At 39.4% G+C, this 23,739-nt stretch overlaps 2 protein-coding genes across 8 annotated transcripts in view; one reads left to right on the top strand and one right to left on the bottom strand.

Annotated features, from left to right (window-relative positions):
- LOC146452356 (vacuolar protein sorting-associated protein 16 homolog) overlaps positions 1-3,928 on the top strand; it is a 34,910-nt gene extending 30,982 nt beyond the window's left edge. The window contains exons 24-25 of the mRNA XM_085097967.1: positions 609-712; positions 3,543-3,928. Coding sequence (XP_084954093.1) covers positions 609-712; positions 3,543-3,687 — 249 coding nt within the window. The 3' untranslated portion in view covers positions 3,688-3,928. The remainder of the gene's footprint in view (positions 1-608; positions 713-3,542) is intronic.
- Positions 3,929-4,931: 1,003 nt separating this feature from the next.
- LOC146452355 (semaphorin-5A-like) overlaps positions 4,932-23,739 on the bottom strand; it is a 42,513-nt gene continuing 23,705 nt past the window's right edge. For all 7 annotated transcript variants that reach the window (XM_085097965.1, XM_085097963.1, XM_085097964.1 and 4 more), the window contains exons 6-25: positions 23,626-23,730; positions 22,378-22,495; positions 20,029-20,160; positions 18,990-19,111; positions 18,098-18,206; positions 17,211-17,268; positions 16,431-16,575; positions 15,398-15,567; positions 14,752-14,810; positions 14,277-14,356; positions 13,702-13,749; positions 13,044-13,123; positions 11,843-11,920; positions 11,569-11,618; positions 10,759-10,878; positions 9,956-10,177; positions 9,456-9,626; positions 8,369-8,512; positions 7,355-7,528; positions 4,932-7,068 (exon numbers count right to left, since the gene is read on the bottom strand). In XM_085097965.1, coding sequence (XP_084954091.1) covers positions 6,704-7,068; positions 7,355-7,528; positions 8,369-8,512; positions 9,456-9,626; positions 9,956-10,177; positions 10,759-10,878; positions 11,569-11,618; positions 11,843-11,920; positions 13,044-13,123; positions 13,702-13,749; positions 14,277-14,356; positions 14,752-14,810; positions 15,398-15,567; positions 16,431-16,575; positions 17,211-17,268; positions 18,098-18,206; positions 18,990-19,111; positions 20,029-20,160; positions 22,378-22,495; positions 23,626-23,730 — 2,550 coding nt within the window. In that variant the 3' untranslated portion in view covers positions 4,932-6,703. The remainder of the gene's footprint in view (positions 7,069-7,354; positions 7,529-8,368; positions 8,513-9,455; positions 9,627-9,955; positions 10,178-10,758; positions 10,879-11,568; positions 11,619-11,842; positions 11,921-13,043; positions 13,124-13,701; positions 13,750-14,276; positions 14,357-14,751; positions 14,811-15,397; positions 15,568-16,430; positions 16,576-17,210; positions 17,269-18,097; positions 18,207-18,989; positions 19,112-20,028; positions 20,161-22,377; positions 22,496-23,625; positions 23,731-23,739) is intronic.

Below are 23,739 nucleotides of genomic sequence, written 5' to 3'. Positions count from 1 at the left end.
TTTGGTATTCAAAATGGTGGCAGTGGTTTTGGCGCTAAAGCCGGCCGGCGATTTCTTGATCACGTGATATGCTTTTGATCTCTTGGCGCCATTTTGAATACCGAGATACCCTGGGAACTTCTTTCGTTTTAAATGGTTACACTTTAAACAGAATTGCAGAAAAATAGTGCTTACAGTTTTCATGTCATTACCATTCACAGACACAAAACCTAAAAGCATGTTTTGAAACCTCGAAATGAAATTTGTGTAAAAGTTGTTGCTGCATGTTTTTTTAAGCTTAAGTTTTTCAATTTTACCATAGTTAATAAAAGGCAATGGTTATGAAGCCTGACAAATTTCTTTGTTATATGCTTTTGTTAGCATTTTTGGCCTTGACAGAGCACGGACGACAGTAGTTTTTGAAATGTGTTGGAGCAACTGACCAATGGAAAAGTTTGTGTTAAGATATTCAACTGTAGCGTGAACATTTAAAAAGGATTGTGCACTGTCGAGGCCCTTCCAACATAAATTGCAGTACCATTGTTTTCATGACAAAGTTTCATAACCAGTCCCTCAATTAACTATGATTTTACTGGCCGCTCTTTACTGAATCATTCCTTCTTTTTCAGCCCTTTTTTGAAGCGTGCTTGGAATTTAATAACAGAATAGAAGCAGAGAAATATGTGTCCCGAGTTCTACCCGAAAACAAAGTGGCGTGTTTTGTCAAACTTGGGTGAGTAGATTTCTTTGCATTTACAGAATTTTGGAAAATGGACCCGCGCTAGTGATGCTTGTTTGAGATTACGGTGCGAATCCCTTTTTGTCGTTGAAAAACTATCGTTAAAGACATAAATTTGTGCACTCTTTTTCCCTCTCCTTGTTTTTCTTTCTCCTTTTATCTCTCTTTCGTGTTATTCTGAACCATGTCGGCGGCCAAGAAATCCATGTTTCGGTGTCGTGTTTCCGAAAATGCTCAAGTTTTCATTGAGCACCATTTCAAAAATTCGCCTGGTAAAAGCTTAAAGGTTTTGTCTATGTACGTGCGATAAACGCAGCTTTGTTCCCAGGCCTCTACGCGCAGAGCTTTATGTGAAGGCCTGGGGTCGAGCGCTTAGTGGGTAGCATCGTATGATCGCATTCGATTGCGTACCAATGGCGGCTGGAGACGAGGCTTTCATAAAACGAACGGTTTTGTCTACATTCTATAGCTTCAAAGGATGTCAAAATGAATTGCATTGCGCTTTCCTACTTCGCATAAATTTCTTACGTCATAAGCGCACGTTGCAAACATGGTCTGTTTTCCTTGATGTTAAGCTCAGTCAATGCCTCAATGGCTTTTTCTCTCCTAAACGATTTTGAGAATGCACGTGTCATCGACAGAGGCAATTCACGCGTAAGAAAAACGCTGGAATCTTGGCACACTGCGATAACTAGCCAGGCAGACAATAATGCTAAACATCTGCCAAGACAATACTCAATTTTATTATAAATTTATTCATGTCATCAATATTTTTTCTTCACACTAGTATTTCCCTTGTATTATTGTATTTATTCAAATTTGCTCGTTATTTTTTCTCACCTCTTTGTATATATATTTCTGCCTTCGCTTTTTACATCTCACTTTTTAAAGATTGCAGACTGGCAATCGAAAGCTTGTGTTTTTAAACTTTTAACCAGAGAACGTTTTTAGAAATTTTTTTATTCTTTTTATGTTCAAAATTTTTAAGAAAAACCTGACTACAGAAAAATGTGTTATAGCAAGAAATACTAGCTTCCCCACCTCTCGCGGCCATAAAGTTATCATACTGAGAACTAGTTTTTGCATTTTGTTTAGGATAGTAAGGTTATTTCTAATTTTTATACTCGTGATTGATTTTACCGTGTTTAAATAAAGAACTATGCTTCTACTATTCTAGCACGCAAGTAGCGTTTTGGGTGGATACTGCTTCATGCTGTGCTTCGCTACCAAGAATTGCCGATTACGTCCCATAAATTTTACGTTTAACGTTTTTCTGAGTTCTGCTTTATCTATGTAACTTCTGTTACCAACACACATGGCAACAACTGATCTAATAAACTCATTTTTGAAAGTGAAATATTAAAAGCGATTATGGCGTAAACTAAGTGGATCGTAGCTTGTTCGCGGACATGGTGACCTATCTTTTTTATCACGTTTCTCGAAATAATACATAATAGTAAACAATCACAGAAACTTTGAGAAAATTTTCACGACAACTTAAGTAAGGGGCTGTTTACTTGGAGGGAGGAAAATCCTAGCACTAGAAAGATCCTAGAAGGCGGATCAACTTTTCGTTTGCCGCCTTCTAGGATCTTCCTTGTGTTAAGATCTTCCTAGTGCTAGGATCTTTCTCCCCTCCATGTAAACAGCTGCCCCTAAATGATGTAAAACTCGTAAGGTGTCGAAGTCCTTGAGGCCGAGAGTAGTTGTACTGGAGCTCCAGTTTGGCCTAGAATAGCGTTTCCTGGGCTTGGCAATAATTTACAGTATTCAGGGCTAAACACTGATTCCACAAAAGTTAGCTTGTATTTCTTGTTGTGGGTAATGCAATACACGACTACTTCAATTAACGTTGCCGCAAAGCTTACGCGACCAGACTGCACGGTGATATGGGTAATTTATCGATTTATTTTTCTATGGCCTAGAGAATACAAATGACTGAGGCAAATGTTTAAGGTGGGGGTACACATGAATTTGGATGGAATTTTCAGAGGTTTAAGGAAGGGATAGAAGAAAGAAAATGACTTTTGGAACACTAACAGACAGTTGATACCCCCGCAAGAGCACCCCAGGTTGCTAGAGGACTAACTTGGTATCCGTCTATTAATTATTAACTACAAATTCTAATTTTAAAACTTCACTAAATCTTCAATATTTCTTATTTCTCTTAACTTTACTACTCTTTTGAGAAAAACTACATCCTCCCAAATATGCCAAAAAATCACCCAAAAATTTACAAAACACCCCAAAACATTAATTTGTGTAATGAGCATAGGTATTACTTGAAGCGCGAACGAGATATTTCCGTTGAACCGATTTTAAGCGGCGTGAAAACGGCTTTCATGTAGACCCCCGCCTTAAGGAATTTCCACCAATCCTATGGCTCTGATGACCGTGAATATACAGCCGCATTACTATTTACAAAAGATTTACAGTACCCATACTACCTCTCGATCTTGGTTGCGTAACCTTGAGGTGGCTTATAATTCATGGTAAGGTTAAGGTGACTATATTAAGGGCTAGGGTTAGGGTTATGTGGGTGACTATATGGTACCTTACCATGAATTACTTGTCATGGTAAACAAAATCCGACAATTTTTACTCGTTCACTCGATACTTTATCGCGATTCCGGGTTTTAGCAATGGTTTGCTTTGAATTTTGGGCGGGAATTACAGAAAATTCTTGCGACTGGTGACAGGGGATGAAGGCATTGCGCGTTCTCGCTATTTGACCGCAGTAAAACAGAGCGCACGAGTAACTTGGCGGGGGGAGGGGGTTGGGGAGTAGAAGTCAGTTTCTTCGACCTTTTTCGTTGTTTCGCAGGAAATACGAAGATGCCGCGGAGACAGCTTTCGCACAGAAAAGCGAGGAGGGCCTGGATCTAGTTCTTGGGAAATGCGCGAATTCAAATCGTCCGCTGGCCAACCGTATCCAGGAGATGAAGGCTCATCTACGTCAAAAGCGATAAATCTCCAAAACGTAAGCGAGCATCTTGATGAAATGCCAATCAGTCAATTCAAAATCAATCAATAAGTAGTGCTTTACTTGACATTTTGCTGGAAGCACTTAATTGCCGTGTCATGACGAATTGTTGCGGTTTGAGATGTTCCCTGCCTAATGGAGCTCTTTTCACTCAGTTCTCTGCCTAACAAATGGACTGTTGATCTCGTCTACATCAGGCCTGTCGTGATTAAGCAATGTTTAAAAACACTAGCAGCAGTGTTTGATCGGGATTTAAAACCACGAGGCGCAGCCGAAAGGTTTTAGACCCAATAAAACACTGTTGCGAGTTTTCTGAACGGCTTTAAAAACATTCCTGGAAAAGCGTGTGTCAAGAGAGTCCATAACGATGATGCTTTTGTGAACGTTGGAAATTAGCATACGAGAAAAACATTAAACACCGCATACTAATAAGGAGGAGGTTTTATCGGGTGTTAAAACCACCGCATGTGATGTTTTATCGACCATTTGATAGGTCAATGAACTTATGAATTATTAATGCGTTTTTGAAGAATACTATATGGTGTAAACAACATAAGGTGTCCAGCCTTGTTTAAGAGTATCCATTCTGGGACAACCGTTACAATGGGCCATTTCCGAGTTGCTGTGAACCTCGTAATGAAAGCGAAGTTAACCGTAAAGCTTTTCATATGAAAATATGAAAATTAGTTTTGTTTGCATATAAATGAACTAACTTTTTCATAATTAAAACTTTGCACTTAGCCTCGCTTTGACAATGAGGTTCAAAGCAACAAGGAAATGGCCTTATTGGGCTGTCTGGTTATATCGTCTCTATGGTAACCTACAGGGTCGAGAAAACAACTACATTATATAATTAGGCATTTGTTTGATACCATTATTGCCGTATCAACTGATAAAGAGTGGTAGTATTGTCAAAGTTTAAGAGCTGGAAACCGGTGCAAGCCACCTTAAACTAACTTCTACAGAACTGTTATCCCGTTATCCTTTTTGCGAACAAAAGTTTATTACGCAATTTCATCTTTCCTTCTTCACAAATAGTTATATTTTATTCGCAAATAAGAAGTTTTCAATAAGCGCTGCATCAAAGAGTCGAAATATTTCGTAAGCGCCGCTTGGGTTTTCCAAGTAAATATGGCAAGTCGTTGTTGAAACATTTCCTCAGGGAGAAAGAAGAAATACTCTCCAGCAACATCAAAAGACAACAGCAAAATAATTTAAACTCAACAGAAGTAATTCAAGGTATATAATTTTATTGAACGCTTATTAGGGTTAAAATCTTATTGTCATTCCAGAATTATTTGACACAATTTTAAGGGAACGGAAGTCATTATCATTTCAATAAATCTGAGCGATAATTCCAACGGTTTCAGATGATCAAAACTGTAACCAAACGACTGGCTCGAAAAACCGTTTTTTACAATAACAATTAGAAAATGTTAATATCTAATGGACATCCGTATGCACCAATACAAATGCAATATCACTTAGCATATAACTTAGTAGAATTGTCAAAACAAACTCTCAAAATATAATTTTTAAAAAAATAATGCCAACGTGTCCATTTACGCTTGGACGTTTTAGCCCCCTTATATAAAAATTAAGACAAAAAAAAACTAAGTTGCCTTGCAACGCACACGATGCGTTTCAAGCACACTGCGCATTGTTAAACGAGTTTGAAACTTTATAACTTATCCTATGGAATATAAAACCATCTGTCGTTATATACAACTATACATATGGCGAAATTTAAATGAGGAAATTCTACTCTCCCCTCTAAACAAACCGAACGCATTTATTTACATAATAAATAGCTAAATAAATATGTACAACCTCTTAGATTGAAAACAACGATTACCTACTGTCATCAGTTAAAAGCGCGCCACAAACAACCTCCTTCCCAGGCTCTCTCTGTTACCCTGGAAACGAGGCTGGATAGACAAACTAGTTGATCGCTATGGCTGGAAAACAGGAAATTCCCTCCCCACAGCTTCAGGAAAAGTGGCTTCTTACGTTATTTCGTGACGAAAGCCTCACCAATCTTACATTTGGCGGGCGCTTTTCGCTTTTAGGAAACTAGAAAAACCCAAACAACCTAAACTGTGACAGAACATAGTTAATAAAAGTCAACTACTCTGGCGGTTTTGTTTGCTCTTCATTCCTCTCACGGCTTCGCCGTTCGTTATAGCGTCTCTTCGCCGCCAAAACTTTTGACCCCGCGCGAACAAAACCGCCAGCAACACAAGCTATCAACTACTTACAGTTTAGTAAGTTTAACATGTTTTTAAAACATGTCTTTATGGGAGAGAGAAAGCGCGACCTTCTTAGATGCCTTTCCCTTGTAGAGCTGAGCACCCGAGATTAAGTGAGCCTTGTAATCGCTCAAGAAGCTATGAAAATCTCTCAACCTGTTTACAATGGGCGCTTTTTATTCTTCCAACAATTCCGGGTAAAGAATCGAATGAAACAGAAATTTTCCGCAATAAAATATCGCAATTTTTGAGTATACCTCGCGAGGTTCTCCTAACAGGAAAATTCTGTTCCATTCGGCTATTCCTACCCGGGTAGAGCTTATTCGACATAAGTTGACTGTGTTATTTCGGTTTACAAGGAAAAATCTTCAGTGGAACAGGTTTGTTTTCAAGTCCGTAGCGGTTAACCGGAAAATACCGTTCCTTTCGGCAGCTTAATTTTTCGAAACTTCAAACCGGAACGTTTTGGCTGAATGAAAAGTGCTAAATGTCACGTTAGATTCTTCAGTAACATCGTTACACCAGCAGGGGAGAAGATTCTTCCTTATGAACGCCTGCGATCCACAACGTTATGACCAGGCATCTCGGGAAATACCCAGTAGAGTGGGGTTGGGATAATATGGCATGGCATTTGCTCTAACGCTAAAACGCGTGTAAGCCGTCAATGGTCACGCAAAACAAACCACGCCTTGCGTTGCGTGACCCAAGCGTTCTGTCGTGGTATATTTAATCCCTACTCCACCCCCACAACAGCTAAACATTCACAGGGTCACGGTCTTTCCTTCTTGACAATATAAATTTCAGCGGTGATGGTGTCTTACTTTTTGAGTTCCTGTTTTTGTCTCGTTTTCCCGTGTTTGTTGGCGATGGAGGCTTCCTCAGTAACTCGCCGTTTTCCCGTGGTATCGTTGAATATTTGTTTTCGTCGGATGTATCGTGAAGGCTTTGTTCCGCCTTTGAAACGTTGAACTGTTTTTTGTTTCGTTTCACGTACATGATAGCTACTACGCACAGAACAATAGCAAACACACAACCAACGGCTGCCGCGCCGAGCACGTGACCTATTCCAAAGGCTGAGCCATCAGCTGAATTCGAGCCACCCCGCTGTCCCATCGAGGCTGTCAAACACAAACAAAAAACGGTTTCAATTAATAAAGAGCGTTTTGAATTAAGTGTCGTTTAACCAAAACAAAAGGAATTACTTTGGCCAATCACAGCAGCCGCAGAGAACACAACGACCAATCAGGTCTCGAAGCAAATACATGTGACCAGCGCCAAGCGCGGGAAAACACGTACGAGCAAGGCACGACTGGTTTGACTTGCTAACCAATCACTGAGCGCAGTTAAGCAAAACCAAGGTAAACGCGAATCATTTTCGATACTCAAATGAAACAGAACGCTTACCGGCTGAATTACATTTGCAGGATTTAAAGTCGATGGTATCGGGGCAAGCAGGTACACTGGGGCACACCCTGCGGCACTTGTGAACTCTGTACATCACACCACTCTCCCCAGGCAGATCCAAACCGCTATTACAAACACATTCCGACCACTTGTCCCAGCTGACGTCCACACCCCCTGTCACGCACAGATGCAGTGTTAGTGTCACGCAAATATTTTTGCGTCATTCTCCGTCACGCTATTAACACCACCTCGATGTGTACTGCGGTGCAACAACGTATCCCATCTCTACTACTCTACTCATAATATGCGAGCTGTTCAACTGGCTATATTTTACTAAGTATCAAGCCATCATCGACTGGATTATTTTCAATTTTGAGGCTCATTTCTTCAACTTAACTCCAGAAATGAAGAGAACTAATGAGCACTGTTCATGGGTTAGTGTGCATCAAACTGAGCAGTGCCTGTTCCAATGGATTTCAAAAAATAGAGCAAGGGGTGTTCCTGAAATATCCTGTTTTGTTCTGGGGAGGGTTAAGGTTCCGATTCAACAGATGCTTAAGTAGGGAGAGGCGGCCCGGGCGTTCAAACCCTGACCCTGTTTAAGACACAATTCTCTGATTTCCCTATCCCGTTTAAGACAGAATTAAAAATTTTCAGACCCTATCAAAGACATTTAACCCAAAATCATACCCTGTTTAAGACTAGAATGAAATAAGAATACACTAGTTTCTTACTGTATTTTAATGCATTGACAATCACAATCTACTTATGACATCATGTAATCACTGAGCTGTTTACGCTATTTATTCGGTATGCATCAAGCACTGAACATCTTCTCTTGTTTAAGTCATTAGGTCATGTAGCGATACCCTGTTTAAGACAGAAATTGATGAAATAGATACCCCGTTCAAGACAAAACACCCTGAAAACCTTACCCTATCGGGACGCACGTCCCCGTTAAGGCCACATAAGGGAGTACCCCCCTCCCCCCCCCCCCCCGGGTTCACAACTAACCTTCACATTTGCCGGATGTTGGTTTGCAGCTCCTGTCCTGCAGTCGTTCTCCGACGCATGGCTCCACTTTACACTCTCGTCTCCTGATTTGAAATCCTTCCACGGAACACAGGCTCCAGTCACCCCAGCTATCCCATTCCCCCTCTATTAAAAAATGAAAGCAAGAGTGGATGCTTTAAAAAATAATCTACTAGTGTGCTACTTAGCAGGAATGCATTCCAAGAGACTTTTATTTCGATCAACAAATAGGAATTTCAGTGGGGAGATGGAACGTAAACCGTGACAGTTACAATGCAAACCTTCGTGTCTAGGTAAATAATGAGCTTACAAAACAGGACGGCTAAGGGAAGGGGACGGTGAAGTATCGTTGTGTGACGAACATGACATCTTAGTACCTTCAAATTTTTAGGCGATTTGCGACTAAAACTGGTGTCCTCTCATCTGCGACAACCTGAAAACCACGAGCGGTAGGAATGTTGCAATCTAGAGTCATGGAAACTTGGAAGTCACGTTGGTCACACAAGGACAATTTGCCGTCCCACCACATCAGCCGTCCTGTTGCGTGAACACGCTAATTTCAATATCCACCGTATAAGCTTACTTCGATATTTTTTACCTTAAAGGGGAAGTATCATGGTGTTTTTCATATCTTTTGTTAAAATGATGCAATAAGACCTTCAATCAGCTGCCAAATAATTCTAGAATGACTAGAGAAAAGAAATCAACTTAATTCTTGAAAAGAACAACTCGTTATCCGTTCTAGCGCATTTTGGAAACAAAAATGCGAAAACTTGAAAAACATTAGCCTAAAATTTTTCAAGTTTTAAGCCATGCCGACCTACTCTGCCTCTGGCCAGAGGTACTAATCGACAGTTTCATTGCACTAGGATGATAATTTAAAACAAACTTGACAATTATTTCGTTGTTTCTGCTGACAGACAAATATTTTGGGGTTTTGAAATGACAGCAAATTTGCGTGATACTTCCCCTTTAAAGAGAACATCGTATACGGCATAGCTCACCCCCTCTCCCACACCCTTACTCAAGCTTCATTCCGCACAGTAACTTGGTGTCACTTGTTCCTTACCTCCGCAAAGTTGACGATCCTTCTCGCAGTCAATTGTCTGGTTGGACATCTTAATACTGATATCCGTTATTTTGTATCCTTTGGCTCGGAACGTCACTTTAAACTTGACAGCCATGTTTTCTGCTGGATTTAACACCCTTGTTGGCTTTGTCCAAAGATGCTTTTCTTCCTCTGATGAATCAAAAGAGTGACGAAAGTTAATAGAACAAACACGACCGCATCAGGCACTCAAATACGTTTCAGCACTATCTTCAATAGTAATAACACTATTAATAATCAAAGATTAGGGAGTGCGTTCGATGTCACCGATCTGGATCCTAGGCTCTCTCTCCTTTGCCAAGTGGTTGATAATGTCATCCGCCTCTGCAAAATCTGCGGGGGTGCCAGATACGCGTCCTAAGATCCATTCATTCAATCAACGTTGTCCCATACAATCTCGACTCCAATCTGTACTAGAAGTACGTTCTTTCTACGTCGAATGCATTAAATAAATTGCTCACCGTGAATTCCTAGACTGCAAGGCTCATATTGGACCGTTTCTCCTACACATGGTCTCCCTCCCCTCCTGGGAGCTGGGTTCGTGCAAGTTCGTGTTCTGTTCCTCACTCCGGCCCAGGCCTTTGCCGAGCATTCGCTCCAGTTCCCCCACACACTCCAGTTACCATGTTGCACTCCTAACATTTCCCATGCTTCGTTGCCCTCCCATCCAAGGGTAATGTCAACTGCAATTAATAAACCACAGTAGGTTTTAAAAACACGTCAGTGGTATCTGCTGGAGATATTTATCCCTGGCTGTTACTCTCCACTGGTTTTTAGTGGTGGTCAATTGTAGAAGACTGACTGTGATGTCCATCTTGATCGCGAAGTGGACTCGTTAGGTCTTGTTTTAAGTTGATAATAAGCCACTTAGATGCAAACAGCTGACTACGATCGTCATTTATAAGATTTTGAAGCATAACAATTTCGCTGGACACTCAAAGATTAAAGAAGCCATGACTGAAAATTGTACTTCACACCTCCAAACCATAGTTTCTGAATCGAAGGCGATTCCATCCCTTCCGTGGTGCAACGTCTTGTTTAAATGGAAGAGCAAACTTTAATTTCGTGCAGAAGTACCCAGTTGTAGAGGGTCGACATATATTATGGTGAGTTTACGAGTTGATGGAAACAAGTGATTCATTCCGCTTGATCCAAGTGAAAACTACTCTGAGAACACATTGGCTATGGGAACCTTACCTCAGAGAAAAACCAAACGTTGCAAGTATAAAATACCCAGGGGAGGAGAGGGAGAGTACTTAATTACCTGTACAGTTTTCAAGTCGAAACTCCAGACCACCCTCGAAAGAACTGTTTTGTCTGTCTTGGCAGCGACAAAGATTCCCGTCAGTTTGAGTGCATGTCCTCCAAGGCGACCAACCCACTTCTGCATCATTGAGAATAGAAAAAAAGTTAAACTTTACCTCGCACTGGAAAAATTGAAAATCTAAATCCATGTAAAAAAAAACATGTAAAAATCATGTAGATAATCCAAAAGATACTGTAAATTCCAATTTACATAGTTTTTACCCATTTACAGGGTCTGGAAAATACTGTAAAAAATGATGTCAATTTTTTACACTGAAACGTTCAAATTCCATGAAACACTCTGTAAATTTTGGGTATAAAAAAACAGCGACCATGTAAATATGCTGAAAATTCTCTTTGAAACCCTGTAAAATATCCAACGTACAAATTGACTTCTATTTTCACGATCCTAAACGGTGTGGCGAGCGTCTTATTTCTCACAACGGCGATATCACTACTTCATCGAATATACTCTCTTGATGCTTAACCAAATTCTCCCCTCTGGTATAACAAAAAATCTGTTAGAACAGTATAGAGAATATGCATTTTGAGATTGAGGCTTTGAGGGTTAAGAGAGAATGGGGAAATAACAGGAGGGAAGAAGAAGGTACTTCTCGTTAGCCCCCCCCCCCCCCCCCTACTCCTTGGAATGGTCCAACAACTACTGGTCACACATGACTGGCAAACGTCTTGGGGCAATGAGCTTCTTACCAAGTTAACAAACTGAAGTAAAATTTAACAATATATGTCTAATGGACACAACACTAACCTTTAGCCTTTGGACAGGTGCTTAAGTCTTGATCTAATTCACTTGGTGCGCTGAAAATCCAACGTGAAATGGTTACAATTTTTTAATAACGTTGCATTCCCCCTCAATCACGCATACCCTACTATCGGAAAAATACGCTTGTCTCATTTTAAGTATCTGAAATTAATGCGAATTGAAGAGAAAATACATGTAAGGTGCAACTTCACATGACGAAAACTGGCAGCGGTTTTGTACTATTACGAGGAAACGGTGGTGAAATCAAATTATCACTTACCCAGCAGCAATAATAGAAACACAGCTTGATGTTTTTTCGTCCCAGCCACAGTAAGGATCGGCGGCGGAAATACAAGCACTAGAAACAATAACAAGAAAGCTGAGCTGTGTATAAAAGCTAGTAAGGTTAACAAATAATTCCCGTTTACCCCTTTTAAGTGTGTAAAACAATTATTTTTATTTTCTTCATTAATCTTCATTTTGTTCTCGTATTCTTGGTTTTCACATGACGTCATAAAAAACTGAAATTCATAACTAAACACAATTTTGGGTTTTTATCTTCATCACATATAAGAAAATCTAAATTTCCATCGGCTTGCTTGTTTTCAGCTGGATAGCATTCTTTGTTTTGAGAATAGAGCAGTTTGAATTTTAGATTTTTGCGCAGTGCGTGACAGAAGGATTGCTGCTCTAAACATGTCACGTACATGAAAACATCGATTCGCCTCGTGTTTTTTTTAGGTCTGATCAGCTAACATGTAATAGAAGCGTAAATGTCAATGTGTGAAAGTTCAGCAGAGAGAAGAAAGGCTTTGAAATAGCCAAGGTAAACTCCAGATGTTTTTGCTGGTTTCCGGCCGCCATGTTGGTGCCCATCAGACGGGGCACCAACATGGTGTCCCATACTAAACTCTGTAATTTTCCGTGGTACATTTTCTCGAATAACTCGATTAGGAGATATCGCACAGCCCTGTGGCTTTCACACGTTGTTTATGTATCCCTCTTCTACAACATATCAATTTCTTGTCTTCATCTATTGAATGGTTGAGGATTTTATTTTTTCACTTGCGTGACGATGTGTGAGGTGAAAACCACCTATAAAAATCGAAAAAACCTTGTCAATTTTTCTTCCCCGCTTTTTGGGGCGTATAAAGAAGCCAAATTCACTTCCGGTGAAAGACGGGCGCAAGACGGGAGACTGGGAATAGTAGGAATGTGACGTCAATACAGGAACGTTAGTTTCACGGTTTCTCTATTCCTCAGTTGTTTTTCATGTGAAGAGGAAAAACAACTGTGTGAACGAAAATTGAGAATGGGATTGTAGAATACTCAGAATGAAGAAAATGAGGAATAAACTTTATTCCTGTGTCAAAGTAAAAAATAAACACCCTTTTAATGTCTTCTATACAAGCTTAAAAGGAAAAACACGTCGGCAGAACTAAATTCTATCTAAACTCGACCGCCACCAAACATGAACTCACCTCCTGTCATGCAAAAACCGGTCGCACTGCTCCAAATTCAGCTTTGAAAGTGTTGTACTTGATCCCAAATAGAGAGCATGCTGGCAATCAAGAAAGAATGTAGTTGTTATTAACATGCAGGAAACAGAGGTAGAAATATTCTCATTGTTCTTCATTCACATATGATGGCTGATCAGTCGTAGTTTTGCCTTGGTACGAACGCGCGATCTTCGAGCAAGAGGACTGGAGCGAGCACCGAACGGGCGTGCATGGTTCGCACGTCCGAATGGCAAAACATTGGGCGCCTCGCGATACCGCGCTTCCCATGGCCTTCATAGGGAAAAACGTTTGCAGTCTGCGTTCACATGTGAACCGAGATAAGACGAGGTCGAAATGAAGAGATTTATACCAACTAAGATGCCATAATCAGCATCTATAGTGAAGTCTTGTGCGCCCGACACGTCCTAGAGCCAGTCCTTTAGTATAATTACAGTCATTACACAGTTCACCTTGAACCACGCGCGGGGGAAAAAATAATCTCATAGTCCATCTCTCAGGCTATGCACACCCTTCCGAATCGATCAGATTTTGGCGATGAAGACTCCATCTTCCATCTCAGCAACATTTTAACAGCCATGATTTCAGTGTCAGAAAGCACAAGGCTCATGAACAAACTTACCCGGTTTGTATCGATTGCTATCTTCTTAATTACTTCTTTCTTGCCATTCTGGAACAAGAAAAAAAATTCAACACCGTTTACACACTTCATTTTGCTAGTGCCTCTCGCATAGACCATAGGCATAGGGCATAGGCAGAGTTGCTGTGAACCTCATTTTGAAAGCAAGGCTAAGTGCACAACATTTGAAAATTAGTTTTGTTTAACATGTCATTGATCGACTTCAAACTTAAGAGCACCTTATTTCAACGTAATAAACATAACCACAGGAAAGTACTTACAACTCTTTTAATTTAACAGTTTCTCAGTGAGTTACTACTCGATTAGTCAAGGATTCCGTTGACAGTCTTAAAAAATAGAAATTAAAGACTTTTGGAAAGACTTTTAAAAAAGACTTTTTGGACAAGATTTTGACAAGGAAGACTTTATAACTCCTTTCCTCTCGAAAGCGTACAGCAGCACACAATTCGATTATTCCTTTCGGACTTCTTTCTTCATTGCGTGTAATAGACTTTTGTAAAAGTTACAGTCTTCCATAGGAAACAAAACTTACATTGCATCACCAGAATTATACTTACTGGAAAAATGTCAATTTCGGTCAGAAGACACGGCTGAGGTAGCTCTGAAGGTTTTGAAACTTTTATCACAGAACCTCGATCTAACAAAGAGGGAAGAAGAAAGAATCGTTGGTCATACTTACACCGGATAAACAACATTTTTATTGTCCTAAAAAATATATCTCACGATAAATGCTCATATGAAGAAAAGACAATCTACGCTTTAAGACAAGTACCTTTTTTCCATCTTAATTTTCATAAAATCGACAAAAATGCTGTGAGACTTTCGGATTATCAATAGAATGACAATTTAGTTTCCATTCAGTGCGTCAGCTTTGACATTTTTTCGTTCTCGCAATAACTACTAAGCAAGCGAGTAGGTTTTTATCTTCCGTAACCCTGCTTTGAGAATTTTGAGGATAGAAAAGCAATGCTACTATAGGACTTGCCACATGTCCTGTTGTCCAGGGCACTTCTAAAAAACTTAATGTTTTACCTGTTGAAGTGAACACCACTGTATTTGCACCAATCTTTTCCAAGGCAATGCCTGTCATCCTTTTAAACACAAAGTTATCATTAGACTAGTACAATCAACAACTGACTACTTAAGTAAAAAAATGTTTCTCTCCGGCGTTGGACTATCTGCTGATAAGAGGCCATGCATTTCCTTTTTCGCTACTTGGCCAAGGCAGGAGTTGCTTAAACACCAAAGCAATTTATCGTTGGTGTACATTCAATTTATCATTCACACGACATCTATGCTTGATCACGAATAGACCATTTTACAGTTTGTGTGTGAGGCCAGCTTCACAATGCCCTCATTAGTTAGGATGCATGCTTAGTATGCGTTGTTTCTCAAGAATAGGTTATTGTTGATTAGACGATGGACTATTACTAAGAGTCAAGGCCTGTCTTTGAGTGCAAGCGGTTGGTTTTGATACAAACCTCACTACTTTACTTCATGTGTAAATCATATTGTTGCTATGACAACTAGTTTGCATTTACACGAAAAAGGCGCAGAGGTTTGCATCAAAACAAGGTCACCCCCAGCCTCGCCTCCACTCAAGGGCCAGGTCACTAAGCACACAAATGTAAAACGACGATTGATGGTGCAATACTCAGATGAGGGTTTGTGAACTAACCTGATTCCATTTCTGATGAACCACGCTTGAGAGCTGGTTGGCTCCACTGAATCAGCCATTAATGGATCATGCATCAGTTGAGGATAGGCTGAAAATTTTATCTTTGTCGTGGCCATCATACCATCAGGGACTGGCGATGAGTCACTGATGTACTTAGGGTTCACTTTACACTGCAGAAAAGAAGCAGCCAATGACACATTAAAACCTAAAGAACACCTTTCGACATCGTCTGTCAATAAACCTCTGGGGAGGGTGGTTGGGGTAATGCTCCTACGTAAAAATGATTATGATTTTGACTCTGCAAAGGGCCTTTTGTACGCGATTTTAGTGGTGATTCTTCTGGCGATTTTGAAAGGGGCATTAATTGTCACGGGAGTGTTGTCTTAATTTCGTGAAAACCTGGATTAGACAAAATACGAATGTTTGGTTTACCAACAGAGCTTATTGCGTTCGACGTAGAAAGAACTTACTCCTAATACAGATTGGAGTCGAGATTGTATGGGACGGTCATCGATGAACGAATGGATCTTGGGACGCGTATCTGGCATCCCCCGCAGATTTTCCAGGGGCGGATAACATCGTCAACAACTTGGCAAAGAGCCTGGGATCGAGATTATCGAACGCACTCCCTAATCTTTCATTATTACACTGTACTTTTAACTAAAAGTAAATTGGCCACCGTAAAGAGATTCGAGTGCTGGCGTTTCGAGCGTAAGCCCTGACGATAGCACAAGGTTTCAGGATTATTCTAAATCCACGTTTCAAAATCATTATAGTAATATAAAGAATAAACAAGAAACAAATGCTGAGGCTTGTGAACGAAAACCCAGTGGGTTATAAAACGTTCGCAGACCTAATCTATTTCATTCCGAAAACAGAACAGCTGACTGCTCCCAAGAGAACGTACATACGGCCTGTTCAATGCATTTCATATTCTGGAATAGTCCCAGAACAATCACCCTGCTTGTAGTATCGCTCAAAATTGAGGGATGTAACAACAGAGGATGACTGAATAAACACTGCTTCTACTTACATCCTGAAAAAACTCTCTGTGGTTGTTTACAACCTTGGACCAATGCTCATCGTTATTTTGGAACGATTTGAAAGGGCTCTCATCAAAAACTCGATTGATGGACGACAAACTGTAGATACAAATAGCGGACGAGGGAGGTGCATTGCTGGAAAGAAGAGGAAAAAATCATGAAAACTGGAGTACTTTTTGAATATCCATCAGTTGAAATGCCGTAAGTACTCGCCTTACTACTACCTTTTTAATACAACCATTTAAATCCTGGACAAAAGTCCTTGGGTAAAGCGGCCATTTTAAAACACTGACATTCACATTCTACATTATTCCAATCCTCGTGCAAAATGATACTAATGGGTATCCTCAATGTACCTCTCTTCATCTCCCTCCAAACCGCCCCTCCACCCCCCCAAAAAAAGTGTAAAGGAGAGCGGTGGGGCACGGGTTGGAAGCACAATGATTTCCTCAAAAGACAAAACAAATCGCGTCTATCTCGAGATTTTCGTCCATAATTGTAGTTTTCACCGCGATACTCCTTCGACCCCAACAAAAACAAGGGTCATATGTATTGTGGGAATTTGCATGATTTGCTCTTTTAGGTTAAATAATTTGACGGGGTGTTGTCAAATTTTCCAAAATCACAGTTGCGTGAATTCCTGGACATAAGTGAAGAATTGACAGAAACAGGAAGTAAATGGTACGGAACGCACAAAGCGAGGGAGGTGCAGTTCAAAGAAAAATGTCAGCCCTTTTTGTTAAACAAGACCAACACTGACAAACACTTACGGCTGAGAGGTAAAGATTGCATGAAATAGGCTTGTGCTGTTGTCCCACCAAACATCCTCTGTAACGAAAACAATAAACACCAACAGGTTAAAGACCAATAAAGTCATACGTCTTGGTAACAACATGTTAGGAACCTGGGAGAGCCCACAGAGCAAGAAAACAGAGTGGAAGAGACAGGAAGACTCTGATAGGCTTCGCAGAAACCTGTAAACTGGTTTCAGTCTTGGTAGTAGCCTGGTAAAATCTTGGCAAGGAAGGGCTGGTATGCCTGGCAGAACTGTCAGAAGCCTGGAATCATCCCGGTAGTTACCGTCCAAGCAGAAGCATAGTTTGTAACTACCAGCAGCCTAACGGGAGGCATTCCTGAAGCCAAGTAAATGTGACAGTGGCCTGGTGCGATCCTGACAAACTTGGCTACTTGGCAGGTAAGTCTGGTAAACCAGGCAAAGGTCCTTGCCAAGAGACAATTTCTTCATGAGACTTAATCACAAATGACTTCTCTAACGTCTTCTGTAATGAAAGGGGACAGCTTTGGTTCACTGCCACAAAAATAAACTAGGTTGTTTTTCTCGCCAGACAAACAAAACTTGTGTCTAATATCCAACTGTTGGAATCTCAAATCCACCTGTCGTGCAATATGATATATCTACAATAGATGATGATGATGATGATGATCAACGTTTAAAAAGGTACCTTACATATGACAGTAAAACAATGGGTAAACCAACGATTCTCAAAAAAACATTTCCAATGTTAAGAAAAATAACAAAATTGCATTTTATTGATAAAATCGAATCCATTGGAAAGTTTTAATGTGTGAGAATTTTGTCCAAAGTAAATAACACTCTTGTTAAGCAACATAGGTAAAAAAAATAATTGACACTCACGAATTTCATTAAAATTGACTGGATAATCTTTGCCATCAGAACAAGTCAGTTTGGCCTTTTGGAAGGTCAGGAATTTATACCTGAGACTGTACTTGCCACCAAGGTCCCCCTGGTAAAAAAAAAAAGAGCAACAGTCAACAAACAACTTAACTGTTCAACAATGCTCCAACAGCAAAGTGCTAAATGCTGGCCTTCCTTACTCTACTAGCACTCAACAAATAAAGAGCTTGAGGTTTCATCCCAATTTTAAAGACGTGGCCTTCTTGCAGCAAGTAGCTGTGAGAACATAGATTTCGTATTTGATCATTCATCATCCTCTTATAGTTATGTGTATTTTTTCCTCCCTTTTCCTTTTCCATCAGCTCTTTTCCATCTTACCAATGATTTTTTCAGACTCTGGGAATGAAGATAACTGCACTGCTGCAAGTTTTGTTTCGTTGAATTCGAGACCCAAAACAATGATTCTTGACAATCTATTGATTCTTGACCAGTGTTGTTGCTAAAAATAATTCTCCTTTTCCAGTTCAAATTAGTAAAGTTTATAACAGATACTGAGAAGAAACCGGCGGGTTTTTATTCAGACAAAGCCAGTGACAATCCGCCACTCTGAATAATATGGCTCTTATACGATACTTTAAAATAACTACCTAAAATAAAATTAATATTATTGTAATTTCTGCATCTGGGACATTATGTTAAACCTATCAGGCCTCAGATTTAGATGGAAAAGCTCAAAAATTGTTACGGTAACCATAATTTGAAACAAGAGTGACTGAAAAATGCCTACATACTTGATACAAGCAACTATATCTGAGTAGCAGCTACATGTGAGTTTGTATATATTAAATAAGTGTCACTGTCGCTAGCTGTTTATTGCATATTTGTTCAGTACCTTACATATTCTTGCCACCCTGGAAATTTTGTACTTTCCACAAGTCTGGCACTCCAAAGTCCGCTCACGGAAAAAGAAGTAAACGTACTGCCCAATTTCGAAACTCTTTACAAAATGAACATCTGCCAAAAAAAAATAAAGGTTTTCTATACTCAGGCAAGTTTCAAAACAAAACTGAAAAGACTTCAAAGCTCATAAATATACAGGTGCACTCCCTATAAGACAAGATTGCAGGACGCAGATCTGCACACAATTGATATAAACATGTTACACAAAGAATAACCCATCCAGAAATGTCTCTCGACCCAACCCCCAATCCGACTACTTCATAATTTGGTGCAAAGAAAATCAGTTTTTTCAAGTGTGCCCTTTTGGTACTGTTTTATACTCATAAACCCTGGTAAGACTGCAGTTGACAACATTTGGCGAAATTTTGCCAAAATTGCTGTAGACCTCGGCCAGATTCAAGGTAAAATTTCTTCAAGGCGGACTTCTTCAACTATCCTGATCAACTACTTGAAAATGGGATATCATTTACAATGTAGTGATTTCAGAAGTAATTTCAAATTCAAAGGCACATGAAGAAAAGGTTTCTCAATCAGGGCTGCCTGCAATGTTTTTTATGTCTATAAAAATCTCACATTTTTGTTTAGTGACCACAGTGGCGGTTAACTCTTTAATATATAAGCTATGTAACTATGCAACTATGTAACTATAATTCCATGGCTTTTGAGCCAAGCATCAGTATGAAGTAAAGCAGGCCTTTAGAGAACTTGACAGCACTCCCAAGAACAGGCCATTGCTGAGTTGCTGTAAACCATCATTGATGCTAATTGCAAAGTTTGCATTATGAAAACTAGTTTTCATTCATATTCAAGCAAAATTTATTTTCATATGAAAAGCTTTGCGCTATAGCGTCGATTTCATAATGAAGTTCAAACTAACTTGGAAATGGCATATTTGACTGTCTGCTTAAGTCTCTTACAAATTATGCACATTTTAATCTTCTACGTCATACAAACAAATACAGTGTACTTACCAGCAAAAAACGAACTCTCCTTTAAAGCGGTATGCACTTGCTTTGACAGTTGGGCCCGCTTAAAACTTTTACTGTAGATCACTGACTTGTCTCGATAAGGCTGAAAGGTGCCAGTAAAAAGTGTCCCATGCTCTGATAAAAAAAGAAAATGCATTCAGCATTTTTGTACTAATCTCAACAAAATGTTTTAGGCTAAACAAAAGTAACATTGAATTTTTGGTAATGTCGCACTATAAGCCTAAGTGGTCCATATGGATGGAACCCAGTTTCTGTTCCATGAGGCAACTAGGAGTATTGCTACTCCCCCCTGGAAGGGATGCTGGTCTGTCGCAGGGTTATTCTCAGTAGTATGGCACCGGTACACATTTAGTACACCTGTGTGAAGGGAGACAATATTGTGGAGTACATGTAAAGCAGAGCAGTATAAGTGTAAAAGTGCAATTAACCCTTTAACACCTAAATTATATCAAAGATCAAATTCTCCTATCTTGTCCCCATACTTTTCTTATTGTAGTACTGGTATTTTATAGTATTAAAATATCAAGAAAATTCACCTTGGTTGATCATCTCCTTAATTCTCATGACCTCAAGGGTTGAATAAGCATCGATATTACAAGGAGAAATTTGATGCTGATCACTGTTAGGGCTTATAGGGTTAAGACTAGCCTTCTTAAAAATGTTTTCTAATAGTTTGAGGTACATGTAGTAAGCAGAATGAGCTACAGCTGTAGGTCCAAAAGGGTCATGGGAAATTAGTGTCATCAGAGCTGCAGTAAGCAGCAACTCATTGTCTGTTGGCAGAGAAGGCTAAAAGCCCCCAGGGAGTTTGTTTATTTTAGGTCCCAAGAACTGGAGGGAGGAGGTTATTGGAGAGGGGGGCACTTAATTCAAATCAAAACTTAGAATTAACTTTGAAATTTACCAGAGAACTTATTGAAACATGCCACTACTAAGGCCATAAATTAAATAATATGTACATTGCAAAAAAGTATGCAAATATGTCATTTTACCTTGGCACAATAATACTTCTGCACATCATTTGAAGACAAAATGTTGATAAATGAATTTTTCCGTCAGTGACACAAGTATACTCTGTCACATACTGAGTATGCCTGTGTCGCTCACTGAAAATTCATTTATCAATAAATTCACTACGATAAAACATCTGATCTCTTTAACAATGTCACTAGAAATACGTGACTCGCAAAACCTCGCGAAGCTAGGGCTGGGTGGAAAGCCCTCTTTACTCGTATTGTAGCATCAAATGAGGAGATTAAAAGGTTTCTGAACATAACAACTATTTTGCTGAGCATGGTGTTTTCGTAGTTCCACAAGCTAGTTTGCGGTTGAAATCTATTGCTGACGCGACGAAATGTACAACGGGCATGCATGCGCTGTCGTGTTCTATGAATTTATTTCTCACAGAAAATTATTTTACTGTGGCCACAAAACGTGTAATTTCTTCAATGCAATCTTTCACAAAAAAGATTTCTGGAAGAAAGGGAAAAGATTCTGCAGAGATATTTCCATCCAGTGAATATTGATGAACATTGCAGTTGAAATTTGATCCGACACTGAACGCAAAACTTTCCCAATGTATGCAAATTTTGCTCCAACAAACTGTGTCTGACGCCAGTCTGTCTTCCAACCTGTTGCTGCCTGGCAACCTTCCCTTTGTCTGATGTCATTCACACTTTGTTTTTCACTGTTGCCAGGCAACATTGCAGACACCTTCAACGATATTATATATATATAAATATATATATATATATATATATATATATATATATATATATATATTTTTTATTTTTTTTTTTTTTTCACTCAAATTTGCACGGCTTAGCTTTGCTCGGGCCTTCGACTCAGCCAGACAAATTTATTAACCTCACTTCGCAAGGAATTATATGGTAATACCACTCATCAACATTCAGATCTCAGCAGTATGCAGGATGTTTGTCATATGAACCTAGAGTTTAATGGCCAAACTCCCTAGGGTCTCCTGTAGTTCAGTAGGTAGACCACTCATAAGTTTGACTCCTGTTAGGAGAATTCGGATTTCTTTTTTGGAGTATCCCTGTGTCACTGACGAAAAAAAGTCAGCTACCGTGTATCACGACATCACATACAACTGATGTTCTCACCATTGGTATGGCTAAGTTTTTAAGTATTTCATTGTGTTTACTTTTGGTTTTCTAACATGGAAATTTAAAGGGGCTTAATAGGGACAGGGCTTATCAAAAAATCTGACCTCCAGGGGGTTATTAAGCAGGGGATGAACTGGTTTTGTAGTTTTCCAATTGAATGTTAATTCCCAGTAACTGATGGGCAGGGGTTAAGTGTGATTCACACCTGTTATGACAGATGTATCATTCTGGTCAGGTCCTAAGCTTGCCAAGTCGTATACTTCAGCTGATTTGAATACATATCCTTCATTATCATTGCCAGGAGCATCTTGTAAATTTGTCCTCTGAGGATAAACATGTGAAATATATTAGTACAGAGTGTTTTAAAGGGTAATTCACAAATATAACAAGTGGGATTTTACTACTTTTTGTACTGCAGATGGGAACTACACACTCACACGGTCCTAGATACAACCTTCAGGAAAAACGAGCATTTCCCAAATATTTCCCAAACAATAGTGTTCTATTACACAAAAATTACTCATTTTTGTTGTCAGTTTTGAAGACCTAATTCTTAAAAAAATTAAATTGCCCTTCAATAAAAAGTCACTACAGTATGACATATCAACAGCATATGTCAATGCAAATCTGTAACTTGCCAGATCATTTTTTTTTTTTTTTTTTTTTTTTTGGTGGGGGGGGGGGGGGGGTTAGAGCAGGTCATCAACTTTGAAACTATGGTGACTGGGAGTTGAAATTCGTAATTCACCACAAGTTACAGGTACTATTTGTTGGGGATTTAATGGATTTCTTCAAAAGTGTGAATATATCCCTTTCCTTCTGAGCAAAAGGCTTATTATGGCAGCCAGAAAATAATTTTCTGCTAGATTTTTGAAGGGAAAACAAGGCTTGATAAACTTTCAGCATTTTTACGTGATACAATGCAACTGAACTTGAAAACACCACCCATTATTTTCAAGGCGTCTTCATTTCCATCCCAGCTGTCAGCCCTGCAGACACTTTAGTTTCAATTTACCAACGTAAAAATTAGTAACTTTTTATTAGCAAAACAGCATTTATTACATATTGTGCATGTAGGTTTGCACTGGTTGGAGTGTGAATTGGGCTTGTCAAAGAGCAACTGTCAATTAGCCAAGTAGACGCAGTCAACGTAAAGTGACCAATATTGCTAAATTGAGGGTACTTGACTGGTTATTTTGTAAAAACACAATATTGAAAGTTAAAACAAAATAATAGCTTATAAAATCAAAATAAACTGACTTTGTCTAGGTACCAATAATTAAATAGACCGGACTTGCATTCTTGGTATTGAACTGAACTAGTCTGCAGACTAGGCTTAAGTGGGGGAACCTTTTCACATGCAAATATTTAATATATTCCCCCACAAAAGCTTCCATTGCAGACTAGATCCAGTTCAATACCAACAAAAATATAAATATGGTTGATTACATACATTTCTCCAAGTACAGCCATCAGTGGATTGTTTTCCAGTCCAGCAGAGTAAAATTCTCTCCTTAAACGTTAACATTATCTTGACAAAGTTGTTACAGAGGACATCCTGGAATTA

This window comes from Pavona decussata, unplaced genomic scaffold, assembly GCF_977016875.1.
Source record: "Pavona decussata unplaced genomic scaffold, jaPavDecu1.1 SCAFFOLD_371, whole genome shotgun sequence".
Lineage (NCBI taxonomy): Eukaryota > Metazoa > Cnidaria > Anthozoa > Scleractinia > Agariciidae > Pavona > Pavona decussata.
The sequence above is the reverse complement of the archived record's forward strand: the minus strand, read 5'-3'. Positions and strand labels throughout refer to the sequence as shown.